We start from the raw sequence: 23,606 nt of genomic DNA, 5'->3' as shown, positions 1-23,606 counted from the left end.
CTTAAGTTTTTTACCTCCTTTCTCTTCAGTTTGGTTGCATCGTTCACCTATTTTTGCTGCTTCAGTCCTAGCTTTTGATGCTTGGGGCTTTTGTAAATATAGACTTATTAATAAATAATGAATTTAGCTTTTCGACCAAAAAAAAATCTGATAATAAAATTATAATTGTTGGATTGGTTTACATTTTTGTAGAATTTTAAACAATTTTTGCTCCATTTTTTGTTTTATTTTTTTGTTTTCGTTCTTCGGGGCATTAGTTAAAATCAAGGCCTAAAATATCGCTGATATATCCGATATATCACCAATATATATCGTTTTTTTTGGTACACCGACATTGATATATTCAATATATATCTACCAAATATTGAATCCTTTATTCCAGATATATATCGAAATTTCCGATATAACAATATATATCGACCGATGTATACGATATAAATTGTTGATTTTGACTGATATTATTGACTTTGACCAAATATTGTTGACTTTAACCGATATATTAACAATATTTTCGATATAATTGATAGCATTTCCGATATAATCAACGATATTTCCGATATATCGATATACAAAATAAAATTTTGACTAGTCAACAAAAAAAAATATCTCCAATATTTCTAACATATCCGATATGTATCGGTTTTTAAATACACCGAAATATTCACCGAATTCAATATTTTGAGCCTTGATTAAAATAACAGAAATAACTAACTTTCTGTATCGTTATTCTCATCCCGCTCAAAACTACATGTTATTTTCACCCAAACAAAATTATTGGAGTTAGCGAAATTTATTATGTCTCAAAATCATGGGGCACATCTGCACCTTGTTTTATGTTTTGTAACTGATAATAAAATTATAATTCAGTAGTTCTCACTTTCTCAATCTATACAAAGTCATGCATTAATTGCCTCCTAACTCTGCAGTGAATTACACAACACGGAAGGTTTCAGAGATACGTTTTAACTCCTTAGAATGTCTCTTCCATTGAAGACCTGCAAGGACGTACAACCTTTAAATAATGAGAACAATGTAGTCTATTTGTGTACATAATTTATAGGCTTACCATTTGCGGTTACATTAAACAAGTAAAGTCGGTTCCCAGCTGCAGTTGCTGTGATCAGATAATGGGGTGGCTCCAACTCGTAATGGTAATACATCCTTCCATCGTATTCCATTACTTCTGTACTTAGAACCCTCCCGTCTACATTCTCTCCAATCACTTCTGGTCCAAATGCACTGATCACTTTATCAGGAGTTCCAATATTTTGAATTTTAACATCTTCTCCAAGATCTGTATAACATAATACAATCCCAAGAGAACTGTTAAAACATTGAGTGTGTAGATAACCGATGCCTACATCAGGTAGATACAAAGCTAGATTTGCATTATGGCTAAAGTTGAATTAGCTTGTCAGATTGTTGTAGATATAAATAAATGCACAAAGGAAAATTAAAACACCCTCAGCTGCAGTGAAGTATTTGAAATATGAAAACTTACTGTCTGCGAATCTTAGAACAGGAGCAACAACGACAGACAAGCGGCCTTCTTGAGAGCTCGCAAATCTTAAATCAATTTCTGTGCCACCAAGATCTGCAATTGATACTGGAACCTAGATTACAAAACAGCTAACAAATTCAGAAACGAGAAAGGATAATGCTACTAGGGGAATAAGACACAATGAAGTTCTCTAAAGACCAGGAGGTGATTATGGTTGAATGAATCATTTTCTCATGTGCACCAGGTATGAGGTATGAAGAATACAATATTGAACATTGGTAATATGTAAAGAAAAATATGTGAGCAGTATAGGGACAAAACTGAAGGGGACTGGAAATTGATTGAGTGAATTATTACCTCCTCCCAACCTTGGGGAACTGAAAAGGAATATGGAATAATTGGACTCCATCCAACACCATGCCCTCCAGATTTTTCGTCAGGTCTGCGATATGTCCTCCAACCTGTTTGAACTTTGAGTAAGTATCCTTTCTAAAACAATAATGAACACCACAGACACACACAGAGCCAGAGTCTAATTCTGTTCACCACCAACTTGATATGTTCTTGAGAGAAAACTATGTTTACAAATAAACCACGTCAAACTCCTAGTAACCCCACCAATCGTCCCAAGCGTTCATCATTTTACTATCTCCATCAGTTTTAATCAGTGAAAGGTGATTATGTAGGCAATCGCAACCTGAGGGTATTTCAGTCTTTTCTCCTTTTATTACTTCTTTTTGCTCGAAATACTGATTAGGAGGGAAACTTGCCATTTCTGGCAAACTTTGACTGATGGTCTAGGGTGGGTGACTACCGTTGACTCTGCATCAGTAGAAACATGGAAGATGGTAGGATCTCAGATCCACCTGAGAATTTAAGTTCTATTACATCTACAACAGATCGAGTGGAAGTTCAGCCCTTAAGCCCTAACTCTACAGGCGAGAGGTTGTAGAGCTCTCTGTTTACTTCAAGCAAAAACTCCATACTTCAACCAAATCTCCAAAAGGTATGCCTTAACTTTACTAATAGTATAGCAAGTATTTTGGAGGAGGGTTTAGAGCTTTGGAAGGATTATGTAATGGGTTTTTTCATTGGAAAACGTTTATCACATTCTTTTGTTAAACAAGCAGTAACAAAACAATGGAAACTAAAAGGTGGATTCAACATGATTGCAAAAAAAGACCTTTTTTACCTTAAGTTCTTCAATGATGAAGATAGACAATATGTTATCGATCATGATCCATTATTTTTAGCAGGTAGAATTTTTGTAGTAAGATCTTGGTCACCAGCTGTTGAAAAATATCGAAACAAAATCAATGCTCTACCTTTATGGGTTAAGATTGATTTACCTAAATACCTTTGGACCAAAAATAGGATTGATTTTGTATCTAGCCTCCTAGGTGAACCCACACGGCTAAAAGAACGAGAATCAATTATGCAAGGATATGTGTGGTGGTAGACATCAATTTTGGCTTTCCTTTTTTTATTCCTGTTAATCTAGGTAAAAGGAACAAGGAAGATATTGGTTTGGCCTATGACTGGATACCAAAGTAGTGTGGAGCTTGTAAAATATTTGGGCACTCGGAAGAAAACTGTTCATTAAACAAGGACAAACCTGTGACAGAAAAAGCTCATACCACTCAAGTTCCAAAACCAGCTAGAATTCAAAAGGTGCAGCAACGTATTCTCCATCAGAAATGGACTCCAAAGAAGAATACCCATCAAGGTGCTAATATTGTAGCTAGTATTAACCCTCGACCATCTCATGTTGTAGTGAGAAATGCAAGCTCTACTCAAACCATTGAAACTCCTTCCACGGAGCCACCAACAGTTAAGTTGGAGCTAGAATCTGATATACAATCTATCAATGTGGTTGGTAATGTTGTTGAAACCGAGGATATTGCTTTTGACGCCCTTGGACAAGTTGAAGTTGAATTTCCTTCTCCTTCTCTTGCTATTTAAGTTGTTGTTGGTGCATTTGTTAATGTTGATATTGGTGCTAATAGTGTCCTCCATATTGAAGACCAAGATGGTACTATTCAACCATCTCTTGATGAGGAACCCAGCAACTTGATAACTTCCACTATTGATCCTCCTTGCTCAAGATTAGAGGCTACCAAGGAAGAGGAGCAAAGGGAATTCACTCCGGTATTGAGCAAAAAGAATACAAAGGCTAAGAGAGCTAATGGGTGGAAACACTCATGTTTCTCCACCAAATACTAGAGTCAAGTCTTGTAGCAGCAACAACGCAACAACAATTTATTCTGCAGCTCCAATCGAGGAAATGACTACGGTAACTAAAGAACCATCTCCGAATGCGATTAGGAGGCACTTACCTGGTGAAATTAGTCCTAATTTAGCTATGATGAAAGAAGCATCCAAGGGAAAATACAAAGGTAAAAAACTTGATTGATATATTAAAGAGATTTTGGATGACACTCTTGGTTTAACATATGTTTGTTGTGAATGTGGGACTTTTTCTATGATTTTGAGAATGCACTGAAACATCTAAGGAAAGATCATCCGGTCTTAAAGGACAAACTTTTGTTTGGTGGTAGATAGATGTTTGTGTTGTTATTCTTATGTGCACCCTAGTGGGTTATGTTCATGAGTGTTTCATAATTGTATGGCTTATAGCCTTAATCTTTGGGATGTGTAGTTCTCTAAAGAAAGAGATGTACCCCTTTAAAGATCATACTCTTTGGGGATCTTGTAAGCTTTATGCCTTTGGTTCTATATACAGGTGGGGTTCTGCCTTAACCCCATAAGCTTTTCCAAAAAAAAAATAGAAGGCTAGGGGCTTATTTTCTGATCGGCACATTGTGCTGTGGACAATGCCCGGCTAAAAGAATAAAATAGACAGAACAAAACAAGAGACCGTGGGTGCTAAACTGCTAATGCACTGATATTATAATGGTGAATGTCACCACGGTCCTGAGTTGAATGGTTGATGCTGGATCGCCCAGCAAACTATTCGGTCTGTTACATAATTTCCACTATCATTACCAATTTATTTTCCACATCTATCGGATTCCAAACATACATAATCTTACATGATTTCTTTTCGATCCCAATAATTGCCTTATCCGAAGTTGCTCTAGCTGGCATGGAACTTATGTTCTTTCGCTTGTCTAAAATTCATCACATGATAAAAGAAATTTTAAGAAAGAAAGTCTACAATGAAAAGCTCTTTCTTAACCGAAAAAACTATTGGAATTCGAGAACCCACCTTGTTTGTCTGGCTCAGATAATCCAGGTATCCTTCCAGCTAAAAGTCCTTGCTTAAGTACTGCCAACCCCTCGCTTGGAAACCCCAAAGTTGCAGTTGTAACCAAAGAAAACACAGAAACAATAGCAGCTCGTCTCTTCAAAACCACACATAACTTCTCAACATTATCTTCTTCAACAACTTTACATTCCTGTGTAGTTTTTGCTCTTGAACAACCCTTCTCTGGTAAAGCTTTCAGACAAGTACACTTAGACTTACTTATCTCCTTTGATTGTTGAAAGTGAGAAGACTTGTGATCATATCTCATGGAAAACCCATAGTTCGTAAAAAGTGTTGCACCCATTGTGCACTAAGTTTTCTATGTATGTGTGTATGCTTGTATAAACTGTAAATTGAGAAGTTTAATGTTTTATTTGAGTGAACTTAAAAACTGAAGCTCAGCCAGGAAAGAGTTTACTAGAATGTTCGAAAAGAAAAGCAGAGAATGGTTTATAAATCCTGGCCAAGTATTTTAATTTTATTATGGTATTATCTTACTTATCTCCTCTCTTTTTTTTCCTTTTTTTTCTTTAAATGTGCACTGTGCATCCACGTATCTACCATTCTCAAAAAAAAAATGAGGGATAAATTTCTGATTCGGCCACGAGTAATTTTGTTCTTAATCCAGCCATTTTCAGCAATCCAGTGAAAAAAATTGCTGACATTACCTCCACAAAATGCACTGAGTTACAATTTGTGGCCGAATTGGTAACATGTTGACATTATCACGGTCGAATCAGAAATTTACCCAAAAATCTGTGGGTTGTGCCGCTGTGGCTGTAATGCCGATATATTGAAAACATCATCGAAATTACACTTCAGTTGTTTTAACTTGTAAACTAGCATGCTACAAGCACAAGCACCCAAATATCACGGCACCGATTATTTACCAAACCTTGGAGAGTTGATATTAGCAAAGATTATAAGGACTCATTCCCGGCAATGTAAGTCTTCTTCGGGCTAAGGTTCTTCAATGTAACCGGTGTGGGGCTGTCTTAACTCTCTAAATATTTCAAAAAAAAAATACAAGAACTCAACATATATGGATCTTTTTTCTTTAATTTAACTGGTTTCTTTCTGTTTAATGCTGCTTTAAATTTGATCATTGAATTCTTTGTTTTAGTGGAAGCATCAAACCAGATGAATGACACAGTTTGATTGCAACCAGAAGATCGATGTGAAGTTTTTATACTGCACAATTTAAAAACCTTGATAGGTTTCAGCGTTTTATCGAATTGGAATGCCTTCAAGGTGCACCAAATCCAAATAATATAGTGTTTGGGCTCTTGTGACCCACTACCTCTTGAGAGTGGGTGCATCAACAATCTGAAAAATCTAACACTGATAGACTGGACTCAGCAATTTAACATAGCCCAGGTTACATAATAGGGGATTGTGACCGATGTAAACACACGAAAATCAAGATCACAACATCTGCACCAGCAATATTATTACAATCCAAATTTTTATAATCATGTCAAAGAGAGGTTTCTACAAGTGGGGAAAAAAAAAGCTTCTTGTCCATCTTTAATATCTACAAAAAAGAAACTCAAAAAAAAAGAAACTAATCATAAGTTCATATTAACAAGTACAACTAATGCATCTTTAAAGAATACCATGACAAAAATTGAGGACCACCATGATTTGGTAACCATTCCATCTTTAACCAAACAACTTAGCAGTAAAGCACACACTCTGCCGACTATCATCCATGAAAGATGCTAAGTAGCTGCAAAAAGCATAACAATTAGTTCGACCTTTTGTTGGCTTAAAACTCCAAAACAGAAAGGGAAAAACACTTAGATAATTGTATACAAGTCTAAACTTAATGGGAGAGGAAAACAACTTGTGTTAATCACCTGAGGACGAAGACGGTCTTGAGGCTTCATTGCTGGAATGAGAATAACATCCTGCACCATAAAACACAAGCAATAACTTCTCAGTCATACAATGGCGTGCATGAAGTCATCTATCACCTAGATACGTTAAACACTTAACCGCAACAGATAATAATATAAATACGGCAGATGTAAGAAGATCCAACAAACCTTGATATTCAGTGAGTTTGTCAAAAGCATGGTAAGCCGATCAATTCCCAAACCCCAACCAGCAGTTGGTGGCAAACCATACTCTAAAGCCGTGCAAAATGCTTCATCCAAAGCCATAGCTTCGTCATCTCCTAACTGACGGTCCTTCAGTTGTTCAGCAAATCTCTCACGTTGTACAACAGGGTCGTTCAATTCGGTATATGCATTGCAAACCTGGTCAGTTTAAGATAATTGAGCCATGGGATGAATTGGAACATCAAGCAATAGAACCAAAAAAAATGTAAGTCACAAATATGTGTTGTCACCACACCTCATGCTTGTTGATGAACAATTCAAAATGCCCAGTCAACATTGGCTTCCCCTTGTGCCACTTCGCCAAAGGACTCATTATCAATGGATGGTTGATGATAAAGGTCGGATTTACACACGTCTTTTCCAAGAAATGCCCCACAAGCTGTAATTAAACAACTATATATAGGCAAAAATACTTTTCATTCTTATATTGCTATTCAACAAAAAAGCTAAAGAAACAAAGATCTAACTCGTGTATATGGAAAATATGAGAAATAACAGAAGTAATAGCAAATGCAAGCACATTCCAGGTACTCAACAAAAACTAGACAGCGCATAAAAGTATTTTCTGACAAAGGGCACGCTCTGGGGATTTTCTCCTCTACAAAAGAATATGCATTTTAGCAGAGATGAGTGTATGTTTACCTTGTCCAATAGCCGAGAAGTTGTCTGAGGAGGGGGGCATTTGACACCAAACCTCTCGCATGCATCTAATAAATATTTATTAGCTTCTTCACTTGAAAGATCCTTGGGTATATTCAGGTTTGCCATCTTTTCCAGCTCCTCTATCATTTCAATCCTTCTATAACGTCAAAAAATCAAATCATTCAATCAACAGTTAGGTATCTTCTTGAATTTTTTTATACTGGTCATTGAATCATAAGTTTAGAATATATTATTTATAAAAGATTATCTCAAACAAAGACACGCACCTGAAAGGAGGAGTGAAGTCAATTTCAATCGGATCTTTCTCGTATCCATTTGCATGGTACTTGATCTTATATCCCTTTCCCTTTGTTAGCTCCATGACCATTCCTGCAGTGGAATAGCATCACGAATTAACATCCCCAAGTAGAACTTTACAACTGCAAGACGTTCCTCTTACCACTTAACATCTTCTCCATCAGCTCCATCAAATCATAGTAATCTTTATATGCCATGTAAAATTCGCAGGTAGTAAACTCGGGATTATGAGTCATATCAATTCCTTCGTTGCGGAATTGTTTCCCGATCTCATAGACTCGGTCATATCCACCAACAATCAGCTGCTTGAGATATAACTCAGGGGCAATGCGCATGAACAATTTCATGTTCAAATCATTGTGATAGGTGACGAATGGGGAGCAACTGCTCCACCAGGAATCATGTTCATCATGGGTGTCTCAACCTAAATAAGAGGAACATTAATTAATCACAACAAACCAATATAATGACATCAGTCAGTTCAGGAAGTTTTATGGAGTGAGGCATACCTCCATGAAATCGCGATCATCGAGGAAATATCTAATATACTTTATAATCTTACTTCGAATCGGGAATATTTGTCGAGACTCCACATTCACCATCACATCCAAGTAGCGTTGACGGTATCGAGTTTCCTAGTATAATATAACATAATTAAACTCAAGTGAACCACTTGGGTACATTGTTCCTACGGATCAAATATATACAAAGCAGTAGTCACGTATAGAGAAACCAACATATTGATGTCGGAAAACAGATGCAATCATTACATGAAGCATAAACTAGAAGTAACATGATTAACTGAACCTACTCTTTGGGCATAACTTTATAAGCTCCAAGTTCATATCAAATTAATGGGAGATTTACGCTGAATCAGATAGGTGAGATACCTGGTCCTTCAGAATATATGTCTCAGGATTTCTAGGACTTCCAGGAACCCAATCGTCAAGTTTCTGCAAGCATTTTCAAAGAAATGAATTCAAATAAATTCATCCATCATTTACTTACTCTCTCTCTCTTCTTCATCAGGCGCTACTTATATGTCGTGAAGGATAATTTCTTATAGTCAAATGTGAATGTGTACCTTAGTAGCATTATCTTTTGGCAACATATGGAGACAATGAGATAGGACCATAAACGATATTGGGAAAATGCTAAGCTCCCCTGCGTCACTACTTCCTGCGGTAAAAAAAAGGCCAAACACTTCAATTAAAAGGCTATCTTGAGCAACTTGCTTCTTATTTCCTCCATGTTCCACCCCAATAACTTTCACTTGTCAAAGGCAAAGGAACCAACCTGGAACTCCAATAATACCAACTAAGTCACCACGTTTCACAGCAGAGCGGAATCTGGAAAACTCAGCTTCATCCATGAATATTTTCTTTTCATCACACGTGCCTGATTTCCTGCGCAAAGAAAAATACATAGCATGAAGACACTTCAATTAAACTATAAAAGAGAGGGAGTGATGCATGTATGACTATTCACAAAAATGATATGATGAACCACAAATCATATGTGTATTTCGCAGAACCAGTAAAATGTTCTCTAAGATATCTTCTCAAATAAAAACAATAAGGAGAGAAAAATCGTAGAAACCATGAGCATGACAAAGGCAAAAGACTTGGGATTTTCATTTAAAACACTGACATCCATCAGTAACATCCTATCGATAGTCATTTCCACTTATAATGGAAAACAGATAGATACGCATATTTGATTAAACCATGCACTAAGCTCAAGTCGGAGTCACCTGGTAAGTTATTTAAGCAAATGAGACTCGAGCCAACCCTAAATGACCACTAACAAAGACTCAATAAATACATTTTGTGGAATCTTCTAGATCTGTTTTATCACTTCTATAAGCCATGAGAGGCCATCTGACAAGTAACTAGAGATCGGTTGAAATTTCCCTCCACACATGATGCATCCTATTGTCCATAGATTTCCCTCTTACTAAAGGTTCTTGGTGGGGCTGTTCCCTTTAGAAAGTATCCACATACAGAAACATCGCTTTCAAGGTACCTTATTTATTTTTTCTTCAAGTGCCAATTAGCAATGTCAATATTCAAATCTGCCACCCTTTGTTATAGTAATTCATTTATTGATATTTGATTAAAATATATATATACCAGATGGTGAGCACACTGAAACTGCAATGGATGGTGCCTCTCCTGATCATTGTTTTTCAACATATGCTCAAGCAACAACAAGCAATGCTTTATTTGTTGGAAGCAGTAATAGTTTGTGTTGGAATCTCGTGTATTTCTAAATACTAGTGTGTGTGCAAGTGGAGGAGATGAACAAATAGTGTTCTCTCCACTTTAGTGCATAATAGATAGTCCCATATTGGTTATCCACCACATCAGGTCGGGTTCAGGCTTGGGTTTGGGTTTATTGTTGTGGATAGTGGTTTGACCAATTGCCTAAACTTGTTTTGCTTTTTTATTGAGCAGCAAGTTTTGGTGTTCTATTAGGAGTTGGTCTCTCTTCTTTATCTGTTTAGGAGACCGACCTAAACTCTATAAATAGGACTGTGAGTCCACAGAGGGGATAGACTTTAACATATCAGAAACCCATCTCAGGTAAACATAAACTATAACATATTATATTATTCTTCTTCTTCTCCTGTGAGAGGAGATATTATATTATTGTTCTAGATGGTAGTCCGTTTTCTAATGCAAAGTCGGTTTGTTGTTAACTATTGAATCCTGTGAGGAAGACACCATCACTGCCTTTCTCCACCATTGGAAGGGGAGAAATCTTTCCTTAAGGACAGCCTAGTCCGCGCTTTGGTTATTACCTGTTAATTCTGTCCTTGTCTATTGTTCTTTCTGTTCTACTCTAGTTGCTGTGTTGATACAACTATTCCAACAATCTTAAGAAAAGAATTTTTTTCGTAGTAGAACAAAAGAGAGTGTTTTAATACGGCAATCAAAAGATAAGTCTTTTACTTTGAGTTATTGTTTGTATTATTGGGTTATGATTTTAGAAATTTTCTAATAATTTCGTTTTTGTTAGGGAAACCAATTAAAGATTGAATATTTATTGATCTTTTGTGGTTTATCAAACCCTATATGGTTGTAGACCTTTCTCCTATGTTTGTGTGAGTCAAATATGAGATTTCTATCAAGAAAAACGTCAAAGTTAGTCTTTTTGACAGCTGCGTCACTCGTTACGGAAACTGCTGTAACTTTCAGCTCAGAGCTCGGTTTTGCAATCCGCTTCTTGTGTTGGATAGCTGATTCAAAGAGCTTTCTAGTGGTATAAGGCTTGATACCCAATTCGTCCTGAGCTGGTTCATAATTACAGTTCTTTTGAACTATTTTTCTAGAATGAGAAAAATATGGTAATCCGGTTTTTCAATCGGTTAGGTATCGTATTCTTTCACTCTTTGCAATTCTTTTGGTTTGATTATATGGTTATATTCTTGCCTTGAGTTGCATGCTAGTTTTTCTTAGGAGGAAAATCCCTAAGTTTAAACTTATTTAATAACCTAGTTAACATATTATTCGTGTTTATCTCTAAGATATTAATTGGTTTGACTAGAAGTAGTTTGATATTAATCTTCTTTGTACATATGTAGATGTATGTAGATGGTCTAAGAGAGACCTTAAGATAGTTAATACCAACCACACTCAAATCTTGGATAGTAATTATAATGTATTTAATGCATAATTGCTTACCTCTATTAAGTGTAAGTGTTGTTAGACGATGGTTATAATTATACTATAGTGAAAATACATGTTAGATGAAGTAACTTGTAGCTTATATCCAATATAGCATATGTTAAAGTTGTATAGCATGCTAGTTTTGGATATTAATCATCGTGGAAATTGCTTTGAACTTAATGATAGTTTATTGGTAAATTTTTCTAGTTGAAGACATTAATGGGTTGAGCCATTAGATGTTGTGGTAGTACTTGAGGTCTTGTTAATAGGGTATTCTATCTTGCTTGAGCTCATGTAAGGAGAGGAGGTGGAGTCCTTAGTTGTTTTGCATATTCAGTGGCTAGATTTGCTTAATATCGTATATTTTTTGTTGTGAGGGGTACAGTTAAAGTTTACTTTTCCTGAACCTATTATATGATATTAACCATGTTTGGCATGAATGCATTATTTAACATTGACATGAAGCTTAATCATATCATATATTATTAAGTAATGAGCATCGTTGTCTACAAGAGGAAACAATATGGGAAATAATCAATATCCTCCTAAACCTAATTTAGTCAAGGAGATGTAAGGTTATGGATTGTCTTCTTAGACAATATCCTCCAGTGACTATTTTAGACAAGAAGATGTAACGCTTGTGGATTGTCTTATTAGGCATTATCCTCCTATGACTATGAATAAATAGCCAAGGTGATGTACAAGTGTGTGGATTGTCTCTCTATGTAAGTTGGAATGTTGAATGATGAAAAGAAAAATGATAATGATATTATCTTGGGTATAACCTTTTTCATCTAATTCTTCTATTCTTTAAAATTCATTTGAATCACTTGTGGATTTCCTTTCATATAGATAGCATGAACATAATATGACTATGTTTAATATGATCCATAATCATAGACTTGAGTAAAGTATATTTTTGTCATAAGAGTGCATATTATTGTTGTTGTTTCTTTTAGTGTTTGTAGCGGTATAATATGTTTTGCATGTAAGTTTGATTAGGTTTAGTAACCATTGAACTGTGGGGGGGTGGTGACCCATATGCATGACACTGTTTTACCATAGTTCATCTCACAAGATAATTGGAAAGACACTGACTACAAAGTATGAAAAGGTCTTGGGCCTATCCAAAAATATTTCAAAATGTGGGGTGTCTTGCCAAAGCTATTGTGAATGAATCTAAAAGATTTTTTTTTTTTTTTTTTTTTTTTGAGACCTAGAACTATCTAGTAGATGTTCAATGGTGAAACTCATAATAGTGATGTTTGCTTTAGTTGTCATGCGTGATAACAATCTTGTAGATACAACACTATTATTGAATGTCTTATATACTAATTTTATTTTTGAGGATGTGCTTTATGTAAAATTGGCATAGAGTGATTGGATGTTCATAATGAACTACGTAAGAGGATCCCATAATTTATGAACAAGAATTTGGAAGACTATCAGTGAGTATATCTACCATTCACGGTGATGATGTTTATATGTTTATTGAGGAAGATTCATTAACCTATAAGGAAGTTGTATGTCTATGAGAAGTGTCTTTTTTTGAAGGATACAACTCCTCTAAACTAGACTCTTGATTTATTGGGGGATCTATAAGTTGAATTGGATCTTCAAGAGAAAACTAAAACGTGATAGTTGTATTGCAAAATACAAAGCTAATAATAATAGACAAGGGGTTTCAATTAGAGACAAGATTTATACTACTTTGAAACCTTGCTCATGTAACTAGAATTTATTCTACAGAATTCTAAAGACTCTAGTTGAGTAGCTGTGCGGAACTACAATACCAAGTAGTACCAGGTGATGAGCTTAAGGTATACAATTTAGTTAAATATTTGAATGAGTTGCTTCAAGCGCCTATAAATTGCATGAGCAATTCAACAACATATTGGTGTCGTATGGATGTCAAAGTACCATTGTTGATAAAGATGTGTCCTTTCTTTAGAGTAAAACAAGACATATGTGTTAATCTCTCTTTGTTTAGATGATTTAATATCATAAGTGCTAGCATTGAGAATGTGTATAAGACAGAGAAATTCCTATTTGAAACACATAATAGACCGTCATTGGAAATGATAGTTCATTATGTTGTTAAACTCATTTCTGTAACTGCTATATTCAGTTATCAAGATGTTGACGTTTGAATATGGTTTGAAGCCCACAGCGTACCTTAAACCAGACCGACCGAATAGTCTAAGAAATTTCGGGCACTACAAAATTGAATGACTAGTGAATATAGGAATTATAACTCATGTTGGTCTTATTATATTATTTTAGCACGTAGTAGAAATATTTTTCATTGAAAAGTATGTGTATTCTGATAGTAAGCATGCGTTAGTTAACACCTTTTGTGGTAAATATCCATCTTATGAAAAATAATCTATTTGTGTTTTCTCATACTAAATATGTCAATATCATTGGTAGCATATTGTATTTGATGGATTATAAATGTGAGACATGACATTGCCTACATTAATGGCATACTGAATTGATAACCTATTGTTCTTATAAGAAACATTGGATGTATATTGTCAGTTTATCCAAATGCTATAGCGGAGCCATTGATTATGGACTTATATTTAGTAGATTTCCATCATTGTTGGAAGGGTAATGTGTTATAAACTGGATCCAGTATTGTTTATGTGTTTACCCTTGGTTGAAATTAAGTGTCTTGGATATTATCCAAGCTAATCGCCTTATAAAAGGCATGTGATGATGTTGAGTGGGTTATCAACCTCTTGGCAAATCTTTCCATTGGCTTTAAACAGCCTCCTGATGTGTCTATGCTTTGCAACTGTCTCATTGCAATAGCTAAGACAAAAAGAAATATGTGCAATGGGAAATGTATATACATAAGTTTGAGATATAACTTAATCAAGCAGCTGCTAGAGATTATGTTAGGTCGGACTTAGTTTGGCCACATGTCTAACCGTACCACTTATTTGGAGGCAAGTGGTTATACGTCGAGGGGGATGGGACTTATACCAATATATAGGGCGACACTAACGGAAACCCTACCTGTGTGATTGGAGATCCCATGAAGTAGGTTCAAAGAGAAAAACAAGTCACTTCGTCGTCCTGCAGTACTATCGTCTTATTTATTTATGAGATATCCCACCCTATGGTGAGATGGTACTATAGTATACTTTGTATAACTAGAATTGCAATGAGTAAGGATGAGTTATTTTACTCTTATTGGAATCCATAGTCCATTTTATAATGAGATAGTGTATTTTAATTATAATGTACACTTGATGGATATCCACCTACGTGAATGTAGAACTAGGTCGGTTCTTATGAGTATACGGGCAAGTACTCTAGAGCATTCATGGAACACAGGCAGCGCAAGGGCCAAAAAGCGCAACACCGCAGAACAGGCATATAATAAAAGAGCAATGTGGGTGCATGTGATTTATTTTGCTACAAGGGAATATTGGTTCAAAGATTTTTTAATCCACCACTTTCAAGTATTATAAGACATGTTATCCTATAACTGGTTCAAGCCCGTAAAACACCAGTATCTTATGCATTGTTTTTTCGATTCTCTTTGGCATTTAGTTAACACTTTTCTTTTGTAATATCCTATTCCAAAATAGTGGGGAACTATTAGTATTTTGAAATAGTGGAGGATTGTTGGAATCTCGTGTATTTCTAAATATTAGTGTGTGTGTGCAAAGTGGAAGAGATGAACAAATAGTGTTCTCTCCACTTTAGTGCATAATAAATAGTCCCACATTGGTTATCCACCACATCGGGTCGAGTTCAGGCTTGGGCTTGGGCTTACTGTTGTGGGTAGTGGTTTGACCAATTGCCTAAACTTATTTTGTTTTTTTTATTGAGCAGCAAGTTTTGGTGTTCTATTAGGAGTTGGTCTCTCTTCTTTATCTGTTTAGGAGACCGACCTAAACTCTATAAATAGGACTGTGAGTCCATAGAGGGGATAGACTTTAACGGTCGAAAACCCATCTCGAGGAAACATAAACTATAACCTATTCTATTCTTCTTCTTTTCTTCCAGAAATGAGCTTGAAAGAGTTATATTGTTGTTCTAGAGAGTAGTGCGTTTCTAATGCAAAGTCAGACTGCTGTTAACCATTGAATCCTGTGAGGAAGATGTCACTGCTGCCTTTCTGCACCATTGGAAGGGGCAAAATCTTTCCTTAAGGACAGCCTAATCCGTGCCTTGGTTATTACCTGTTAATTATGTCCTTGTCTATTGTTCCTTCTCTTCTATTCTAGTTGCTGTGTTGATACAACTATTCCAACAGTTTGTACAGTAGATTATGCATAACTTATAATGCCTAACCTCATCGCAATGACTTGGACTTTCTCACCACCACCATACAGATCACGAAAAAAGAGTGCCGAGGAAGACTTTCGCTCGTTCATGATTCTCCGTAGAATGAACCAAGTAAACATCAAGAAAGAATAAAAATAATGAACAAAAAATCAGCCAAGTTAAATGTTGTATACCGTGTAAAGAGACAATAACATCTGGAAGCTGCTTCACACCTTCTATTTTACCGTTATGCTATCGAACAAATTTGGGGATAGATAGATTTTGAAACATCAAACTTGTGAGGATAAGGGTTTCCCCCAGCTGCCTTCTCCTCTGCAAGAAACTTCAACCTATTTTGAACGTATTGCTGCAGTGCAAGAAGCATAATCACAAAAATTTCAATATAGATTGAAATCAAATATCAGACGATCATAAAAACTTTATTCAGGGATATAAATTGATTAAGCCACAAGGTAGCAAAACTATACAGTGGGGCCTTCACGGTCTGCTACACGGGGATTCTGAACAATTGAGGCTTCTTTGTCAGTAGCCTGCACAGGATACAACATCTCGAACTTAATTAAAAGAACAGCAACTATAGGATATAGATTGTAATCCTATATACAACTCAAACCAATATCTCGACAGAGAACATAGTTAAAATTTATATATAAGTCTACAAGCAAAAGGGTTTCCATCAAGTTCCAAGTTCAAGGTGCAATGTAAAACCACAGACTCCAATTACCTTTGGTCTTCTTCCTTTTCTCTCTGCATCATCTTGGCTACCTTCCTAACAGCACTATATCAACCTAAAAATAAAAATAAACAGTCACAAATATGCTACAGAGAGTAAACATAAAAGGGGTATCAATAAATTCTTACTTTTTGCTTCGAGCTACTTGAGTCATGGAATTCATTGTTTGTTCTTCATCTTCGACATGTTGCGTACTGACGTTTTCACTACTACTACTACTTTGTTCTGGCATTGTAGGCTGTGGAAGCTATGGTTTTTCGGCTCTCAAGGATTCAAGGAAGCGTACAAAATCTCTACTAAACCTTCTACTAATACGAAAGGAACGCATTTCGAAAGAACTAAATATATACTCTTTTGTTTGACTGTTATGTCCCTGCAACTTATTTTTCTTAAATAAACAAACTGCGAGTAATTTCGTAATAAGCCGCGTAGGCTGTTAATTTTTTGTAGCCGTGTAGTGGATTTTGTTGTTATTTATTCTTAACGTTTCTTGAGCACCAAGTTTCTTGAGCATCAAGAAAAAGGAAAGTACCCAGTTAACACTAATTTGACTGAGTTTCTTTTATTTAACACTAATTTATTGTATTAAGTTTGTAGAAGAAGATCACTCATTTTGTCAACCGTTTCATTTAATCGGATTCTATAGTTTCAGTTATTTTGCTCAATTGTGGAAGTGCCAAGAAGAATTGTTAAATAGTTTAAAGATCAATGGGAAGTTTTAATTGAGTTCCTTAAAAACGCTTCATACCTTTTAACGGGTTTCAACGAACGGATTTTAAGGACTGCACTGACTAGACACCTGAAAACAGGTGCCCAAAGAGCGAAAAAATATTCTATCGTAAACGATATTAGATAAGATACTTGTCTGCACGGATAAAGAAAAGCCAGAAAACTAGCACATACATAGTTAGAATTTAAAATTTTCACAATCCCAAACTAAGAGGTTTCTACAAGCGCAAAACAAACAAAGAACGGTCAGAATTTGTTCCATTTCTATAATTAGGGTCGACAAAATGGAATGGCCCAACTAATCGAAAAACATTTGACATTTTAAAACCAACAACCCCCTTGCCAAAAACGGAACAGGCCACCCTGATTTCTGAATACTTCCATCTCATACAGACAAAAACTGAGCAGGCCACCCTGATTACTGAAGACTTCCATCTCCTACAAACTCGCTTAGTGAAAACTCGACTTCTGACTTCTACAACCCATCAAGCAGCTGCATAAAGCAGAAAATTCAATTAGGGGAGTTTGCAAAAAAAGAAAAAACTTCTGCCAGGCTGAATTTTGAGTCAAGAGTCATTTTTTAAATTGTCTAAAATTGATCTTAAGTCTCAGCTTAAATGTTCTAACTTCAAATTTCTACTTCTAAGTCACCCAAAATTCTCCCTCATATTCTAAAAGATGCGTAACTTCAGCGACTTACTTTTAATCTTGAATTAACCAAATTTCTAATCAAGATAATGAACGGAACAACTCATTTACCTTTCGGCAATGGCTCGTCTTGCGGCTTCATTGCTGGAAAGAGGAGAACCTCCTGCACCACAAAAATGCAAGCAACGACGGAAATGTTAAAACCTAAAAGATATTAATACAATATAGCCGACATAAGATGCATCCCGACCTTGATATTCTGCGAATCTGTTAAAAGCATACAAACACGATCAATTCCCAGACCCCAACCACCAGTTGGTGGCAACCCATACTCTAAAGATGTGCAAAATGTTTCATCTAAAGCCATAGCTTCGTCGTCACCTGACTGACGGTCCTGAAACATTATAACCATATTATTATTGGAGTGAGAAGGAAAAAAAAGAGCAGTACCAAGACTTTTTTTTTTTTTAGGGGTGGGCATGAAATATACCTTGAGTTGTTCAGCAAATCTCTCACGTTGTACCACAGGGTCATTCAATTCCGTATAAGCATTGCAAACCTGATAAGTTTCAGAGAAGCCAGACGATAAATTAGAACACGAAGAGAATATAACAAAATGTTCCAGTGATCCATAAATACATGCCATCACCATACTTCATGCTTGTTGATGAACAATTCAAAACGCTCAGTCAGTCCTGGTTTTGATCTGTGCCATTTTGCCAAAGGACTCATTATCTCTGGATGGTTGATTATAAAAGTTGGATTTACACAAGTCTCCTCCAAGAAATGCCCTACAAGCTGTCATTGGACAATATGAGGAAAAAAACAATCTTCATAAGTCCAATTTACTTAGTAGAAGTAAAACAACCCCAAAAACAAATGTATGTTAAATTGTTAGGAAAATAAAGTCCAAAAATAACCTAATACAAGTGCAATGACGTGTGTGTAAGGAAAACATGAGAAAGAACAATACTGCAATATGCAGTAGCAAATGCAGGCATGATATGTACAGCAAGCACGAAACAGAAAGCATATAGAATTTTATTCATAGAGCATCTGATGAAGGAAAAGAAGGGCGATGAATTTACTTTGTCCAGCAAACGTGTAGTTGTCTGAGGAGCTGGGCATTTGACATCAAACTTCATGCATGCATCCAATAAATATTTATTGGTTTCTTCACTTGAAAGGTCCTTCGGGATGTTGAGATTGGCCATTTTTTCCAGCCCCTCAATCATATCAATCCTCCTGTAACATCCACAAACACAGTCAAGCAATATTATCTCTTCAGGAAATCCATTAATATTTATTTATCGAAAGAAGCGGAAAAGAAGGGTGAATCTCTTGGTTATATTTTCATTTTTTCTATTTCAAGAAAATAGATTCTGAGCCGTATTTTCCACAATCAAATAAGACATTAATTCCAAATAACAATCAAGTAATATTCAGTCAAAATGGTATTACAAATATCAACAACAACACACTGGTTAATCCTGGGACCTTGTAACTCTTTCGACAACACATGCACTGTTTCTGCTATTATGCCTATTCACGATCATTAAAAATTCAAGATGAAAGTAATAAAGCACAAAGACACACCTGAAAGGAGGAGTAAAGTCGATCTCTATTGGATCTTTGTCTAATCCATTTGCATGGTATTGGATTTTATAGCCACCTGTGAGCCTCTTGACCATACCTGCAGTTAAAAAAGATTGAAAATCCAAAATAAATATCCAAACGTTGAAGCAGTCCTAGTCTGCTAGATGTATGTGACCGTCAAATATCTTACCACTCAACATTTCCTCAGTCATTTGCATTACATCATTGTAATCGGCATAGGCCATGTAAAATTCGCAGGTGGTAAACTCGGGATTATGAGTCAAATCAATCCCTTCATTTCGGAATTGTTTTCCAATCTCATACACTCGTTCCAATCCACCAACAACCAGCTCCTTCAGATATAACTCGGGAGCAATGCGCATGAACAATCTCATGTTTAAATCATTGTGGTGGGTCACAAAAGGACGAGCAGCTGCTCCACCAGCAATCATGTTCATCATAGGTGTTTCAACCTAAATATGAGGAACAAATTGATTACGATAAAACAAAAAAATTAAATCAGATCAGCAAATTGGAGAGTAGGCTAACCTCCAAGAAATCACGCTCGTCGAGGAAACTTCTAATATAAGATATGATCCTTGCTCGAGTCTTAAATATTTGTCGAACCTCCATATTCAACATTAAATCCAAGTACCTTTGACGGTAACGAGTTTCCTAGTAACGCAGAAAACAACCAAACTCAAGTCCATCACTTCTATAAATTCATATCTGAAAGGAGTCCATAATCAAGTCAATCTGGGATAAGGGTTAGAAACCTACAACATTATCGTCTCCAGTGCATTAAACTATGGTCATCATCATTTTGTTCTATCCAAACTAAAGTAAGATTTCCATATTCAATGCAGTATCTCAATGGTCAGCTAATATATAAGGTAATTAACATATTAAAAAAATTATAATTATTTCAAATTGAAAAATATATATATACTATAATAATAATAATAGACAGTTAGCTTACTACTTCTAGAGATGACACCTATCATTAAAAAGTGCATTAGAAAATACAACAACTCAATAATCATAAGTTGAAGTACAATTTTATAAATCATTTATCAGGCATAAGCTCCAACTCCCTATCAAAGTAATTGGAGATTCACAAGAAAATGGATAGGTGAACTACCTGGTCCTTCAATATATATGTATCGGGATTTCGAGTACTTCCAGGACCCCAAGGGTCAATTTTCTGCAAACATGTAAAGATACAAGCATTTAGACACCTGTAAGCACAATACATATATGTTGTAAGGGAAAATTGGTCATTATCTAATGCATGTACCTTGGTAGCATTCTCTGCAGAAGAAGCTGCTTTCTGTCTTGGCAACATATGGAGACAATGTGATAGGACAATAAACGATTTTGGGAAAATGCTCAGCTCGCCTCTCTTACTTTTCCCTGCGGAAAATAAACAGACAACAATTCTACTAAATGCTCTTGTACATTTTAGATGCAAGTAGAAAGCAAAAAGTTACAACTAAAACTAATAGCTCACAGTGTGCTCTACGGACGGTAAAATAAGAGAAGGGAATGCAAGTACTATCTCGCTTTTTACTTTTTCTTTGATATAGGAAAATATGCAAAGACACCAAGTCTGATGGTTTTTGTTAATTCAGAGAAATACCAACAGAGAGCAAGGATATTGTGACAAAGTGGTTGTCTTATGGGGTGGGTGTTATTTCTATGAAAATATTCTCGACAGCTTGCTTTATAGATCTTCTTCGTTGCCTTCCTATTAATTTCCACGTAAATCAAAGCAACAAACCTGGGAATCCAGTAATACCAACAATGTCACCACGTTTCACAGCAGAGTGAAACCTTGAAAATTCAGATTCATCCATGTCTGAGTTCCTACAGAAAAGTTAATACATATAGTCAAGACACTTTGATTTAACTCCAAAGAGAGGGAGAAAGAAAGTTGTATACGACTCTTCACTAGAAAATCATCTTACAATTTCAACGTATAAACAAATATATATATATATATATATATATATATATATATATATATATATATATATATATATATATATATATATATATAGTATGTATGATGTTGCACAATACCAAATTTTCCATGAAATAATTTTTGGGAAAGGTATCCCGATTATATGAAACCTTATGGATTTTCATTGTTGAAGGAGTAACTCTTACTCTGCAGATTGTGCTTGAATTTTAATTACTAACCTGGCATCAGCCATGACTTGGACTTTAGCACCAAAACCATGTAGGTCATAAAAAAAGAGCTTTGAGGAAGACGTTCGCTTGCTCATGATTCTCCCTTCAATGAAACAATTAATCGGTGAGTAAAAAAAAATGATATCTGAAACAGCAATCTTAAACATAGTATACCAGACAAGGAGACTTTGACTTCGTCAAGATGCTTGCCATCTTCTAAACCCTCATACTCAGCAACATATTTGAAGATAGACAAGGAGATAGAGTTTGAAACATCAAACTTGTGCGGGTAAGGGTTCCTCCCAGCTTCCTTATGGGCTGCAAGATATTTCAACCTATTTTCAAAGTATTGCTGCAACCAGCATAATCAGCAAACCGTCAATATACAATTATATTCAGCCATTCAGGTATACAGAATTTGATTTAACATACAGTGGGATCCATATCTTCGTCATCTGCAACTTGGGGCTTCTGAACATTTGAGCTTTCTTTTGCAGCAGCCTGCAAATGAGACAACAGCTGAACTTAGAACTTTATAAAACCTTTCTAATTCCTGTCAATGTCAAATGCTTCATTATGAGTACAAAACTACCTTTTTCTTCTTTTCTTCTTCCTTTAATCTTCTTTCTTCTTCCTTTTGTTTCATTTTTGCTTCCTTCTTCAAAGCACTACAAACCCAATCCATAATAATAATAATAAAACAAAAAACATGAAAGGGGCAATAAACAATTTGTACAGTAAATAAAAATGCTTACTTTTTACTTGGGCCAGTTTCAGTTGAAGGAGATGGGTTGACTGGGAGTTGAGAAACTGCTTCATCGTCATTGTTGTTACCAGCCATAGTGTGTTTTAATGGGAATTGAGAGAAAGGGTGTGAAGAAGAAGAAGAAGAGAAGAGGAGTGGGGTGTTTTTCGGCTTTGTTGTTGTGAAAAGTGGAAGTTGTGTTGATCGACGGATGAGGATTGTTTTAGAGGGAAATCTACGGTAGAGATTAATGCTTCTACTTTTTATTATTATTAGAGCCCTCATCTCTTTTTCTCTCTTTCGATTCCTCCCTCCACAGTCCACATTAACATATCGAATTGCTCGAGATGTGTTTTGAAATGTACGGTAATTGTTTTGAAAACCGAACCGGTAATCGAACCAATTTTTTGTTAAAATGGTTCAACCAGGTTCAATTATGGTTCGACTCGGTCGGACCGATTGATATTTATTTAGCAAATTTTTTAATAATTATAATAATAAAATGAATAAATACATGTTTTAATTTAATATTAATTGGTATTATATATCAAAATAAATTTCTTATACAAGAAATACATAATAGTATGTTGGTTTGGAGTTTGGATTATCTTGTTTAGGTGTTAGGTTCAACTCCCCACATTATCAATTTTTTTTATATAAAAGTGATCTAGTTTAGAACTGAACCGGTTCAACCACGGTTTAAACTTAGACCGAGAGTCTAACCATAAACTCAAGTTTTAACTGAACCGAACCGAAAATTTACCGGTTCCGGTCGGACCCCGGTTCAACCACCGGTCCGGTCCGGTTTTCTAAACACTTACGGTATGCCCCAAGGATCCACTGGATAGATAGTATATTTCACTTGTGTAACTTCATCCATGGGCAGGATGGTTTATACATCCATATTCATTCATTGTTGTACTCTGCTACTTCCTCCTAATAATCATTGATAGTTTTGTTCTATGATTAATAAATAAAAACGAATGGAACATTGGTAACATTGTGATGAGCCAATTGTAAACAGATTCCATACTTGGACATGTACTGCAAGTAATCTAACTGAATAATCCAAAAACTGAATCTGGAAACGGTTTCAACTGAATCCAGAACTATTGTTGTACAATTTCTGAATCG

At 35.6% G+C, this 23,606-nt stretch overlaps 3 protein-coding genes and 1 long non-coding RNA gene across 5 annotated transcripts; 1 reads left to right on the top strand and 3 right to left on the bottom strand.

The window, feature by feature from the left end:
• Positions 1–774: 774 nt before the first annotated feature.
• Positions 775–5,243, bottom strand: LOC147502760 (thylakoid lumenal protein (Mog1/PsbP/DUF1795-like photosystem II reaction center PsbP family protein)). Of its 2 annotated transcripts, XM_086607611.1 has the most exons (6): positions 4,731–5,243; positions 4,555–4,632; positions 1,859–1,962; positions 1,502–1,613; positions 1,067–1,294; positions 775–995 (listed from the first exon to the last, which is right to left on the bottom strand). In XM_086607611.1, the coding sequence occupies exons 1-6, from the start codon at positions 5,071–5,073 to the stop codon at positions 931–933; spliced, it is 930 nt and encodes a 309-aa protein (XP_086463737.1). In that variant the 5' UTR covers positions 5,074–5,243; the 3' UTR covers positions 775–930. The 2 variants fall into 2 exon arrangements, with proteins under 2 accessions (XP_086463737.1, XP_086463738.1); XM_086607612.1 differs by lacking the exon at positions 4,555–4,632 and having other exon boundaries at positions 4,731–5,239.
• LOC147502761 (uncharacterized) lies at positions 1,971–4,217 on the top strand. Its single transcript, XR_015221794.1, has 2 exons — positions 1,971–2,507; positions 3,003–4,217. It is a non-coding gene; the product is annotated as an uncharacterized LOC147502761 (long non-coding RNA).
• Positions 5,244–6,188: 945 nt separating the features above from the next.
• On the bottom strand, positions 6,189–16,934 carry LOC147502759 (lysine--tRNA ligase-like). The gene is given in 16 exon segments (XM_086607598.1): positions 6,189–6,498; positions 6,629–6,679; positions 6,818–7,030; positions 7,128–7,271; positions 7,535–7,691; positions 7,822–7,924; positions 7,995–8,231; positions 8,234–8,276; positions 8,362–8,487; positions 8,743–8,805; positions 8,937–9,031; positions 9,149–9,258; positions 15,835–16,174; positions 16,296–16,358; positions 16,553–16,616; positions 16,690–16,934. Coding segments are annotated over 13 exon segments (1,479 nt in total). The 5' UTR covers positions 15,948–16,174; positions 16,296–16,358; positions 16,553–16,616; positions 16,690–16,934; the 3' UTR covers positions 6,189–6,474.
• Positions 16,935–17,435: 501 nt separating this feature from the next.
• On the bottom strand, positions 17,436–22,741 carry ATKRS-1 (lysyl-tRNA synthetase 1). Its single transcript, XM_086607595.1, has 17 exons — positions 22,483–22,741; positions 22,320–22,395; positions 22,160–22,228; positions 21,902–22,079; positions 21,737–21,830; positions 21,315–21,400; positions 20,832–20,947; positions 20,676–20,738; positions 20,084–20,209; positions 19,725–20,007; positions 19,535–19,631; positions 19,027–19,183; positions 18,593–18,736; positions 18,429–18,497; positions 18,189–18,332; positions 18,050–18,101; positions 17,436–17,783 (listed from the first exon to the last, which is right to left on the bottom strand). The coding sequence occupies exons 1-17, from the start codon at positions 22,566–22,568 to the stop codon at positions 17,776–17,778; spliced, it is 1,848 nt and encodes a 615-aa protein (XP_086463721.1). The 5' UTR covers positions 22,569–22,741; the 3' UTR covers positions 17,436–17,775.
• Positions 22,742–23,606: the final 865 nt, after the last annotated feature.

The sequence above is a fragment of the Coptis chinensis genome, chromosome 4 (assembly GCF_015680905.1).
Source record: "Coptis chinensis isolate HL-2020 chromosome 4, ASM1568090v1, whole genome shotgun sequence".
NCBI classification, from domain to species: Eukaryota; Viridiplantae; Streptophyta; class Magnoliopsida; order Ranunculales; family Ranunculaceae; genus Coptis; species Coptis chinensis.
This window is presented reverse-complemented; position numbering and strand designations above follow the sequence as displayed.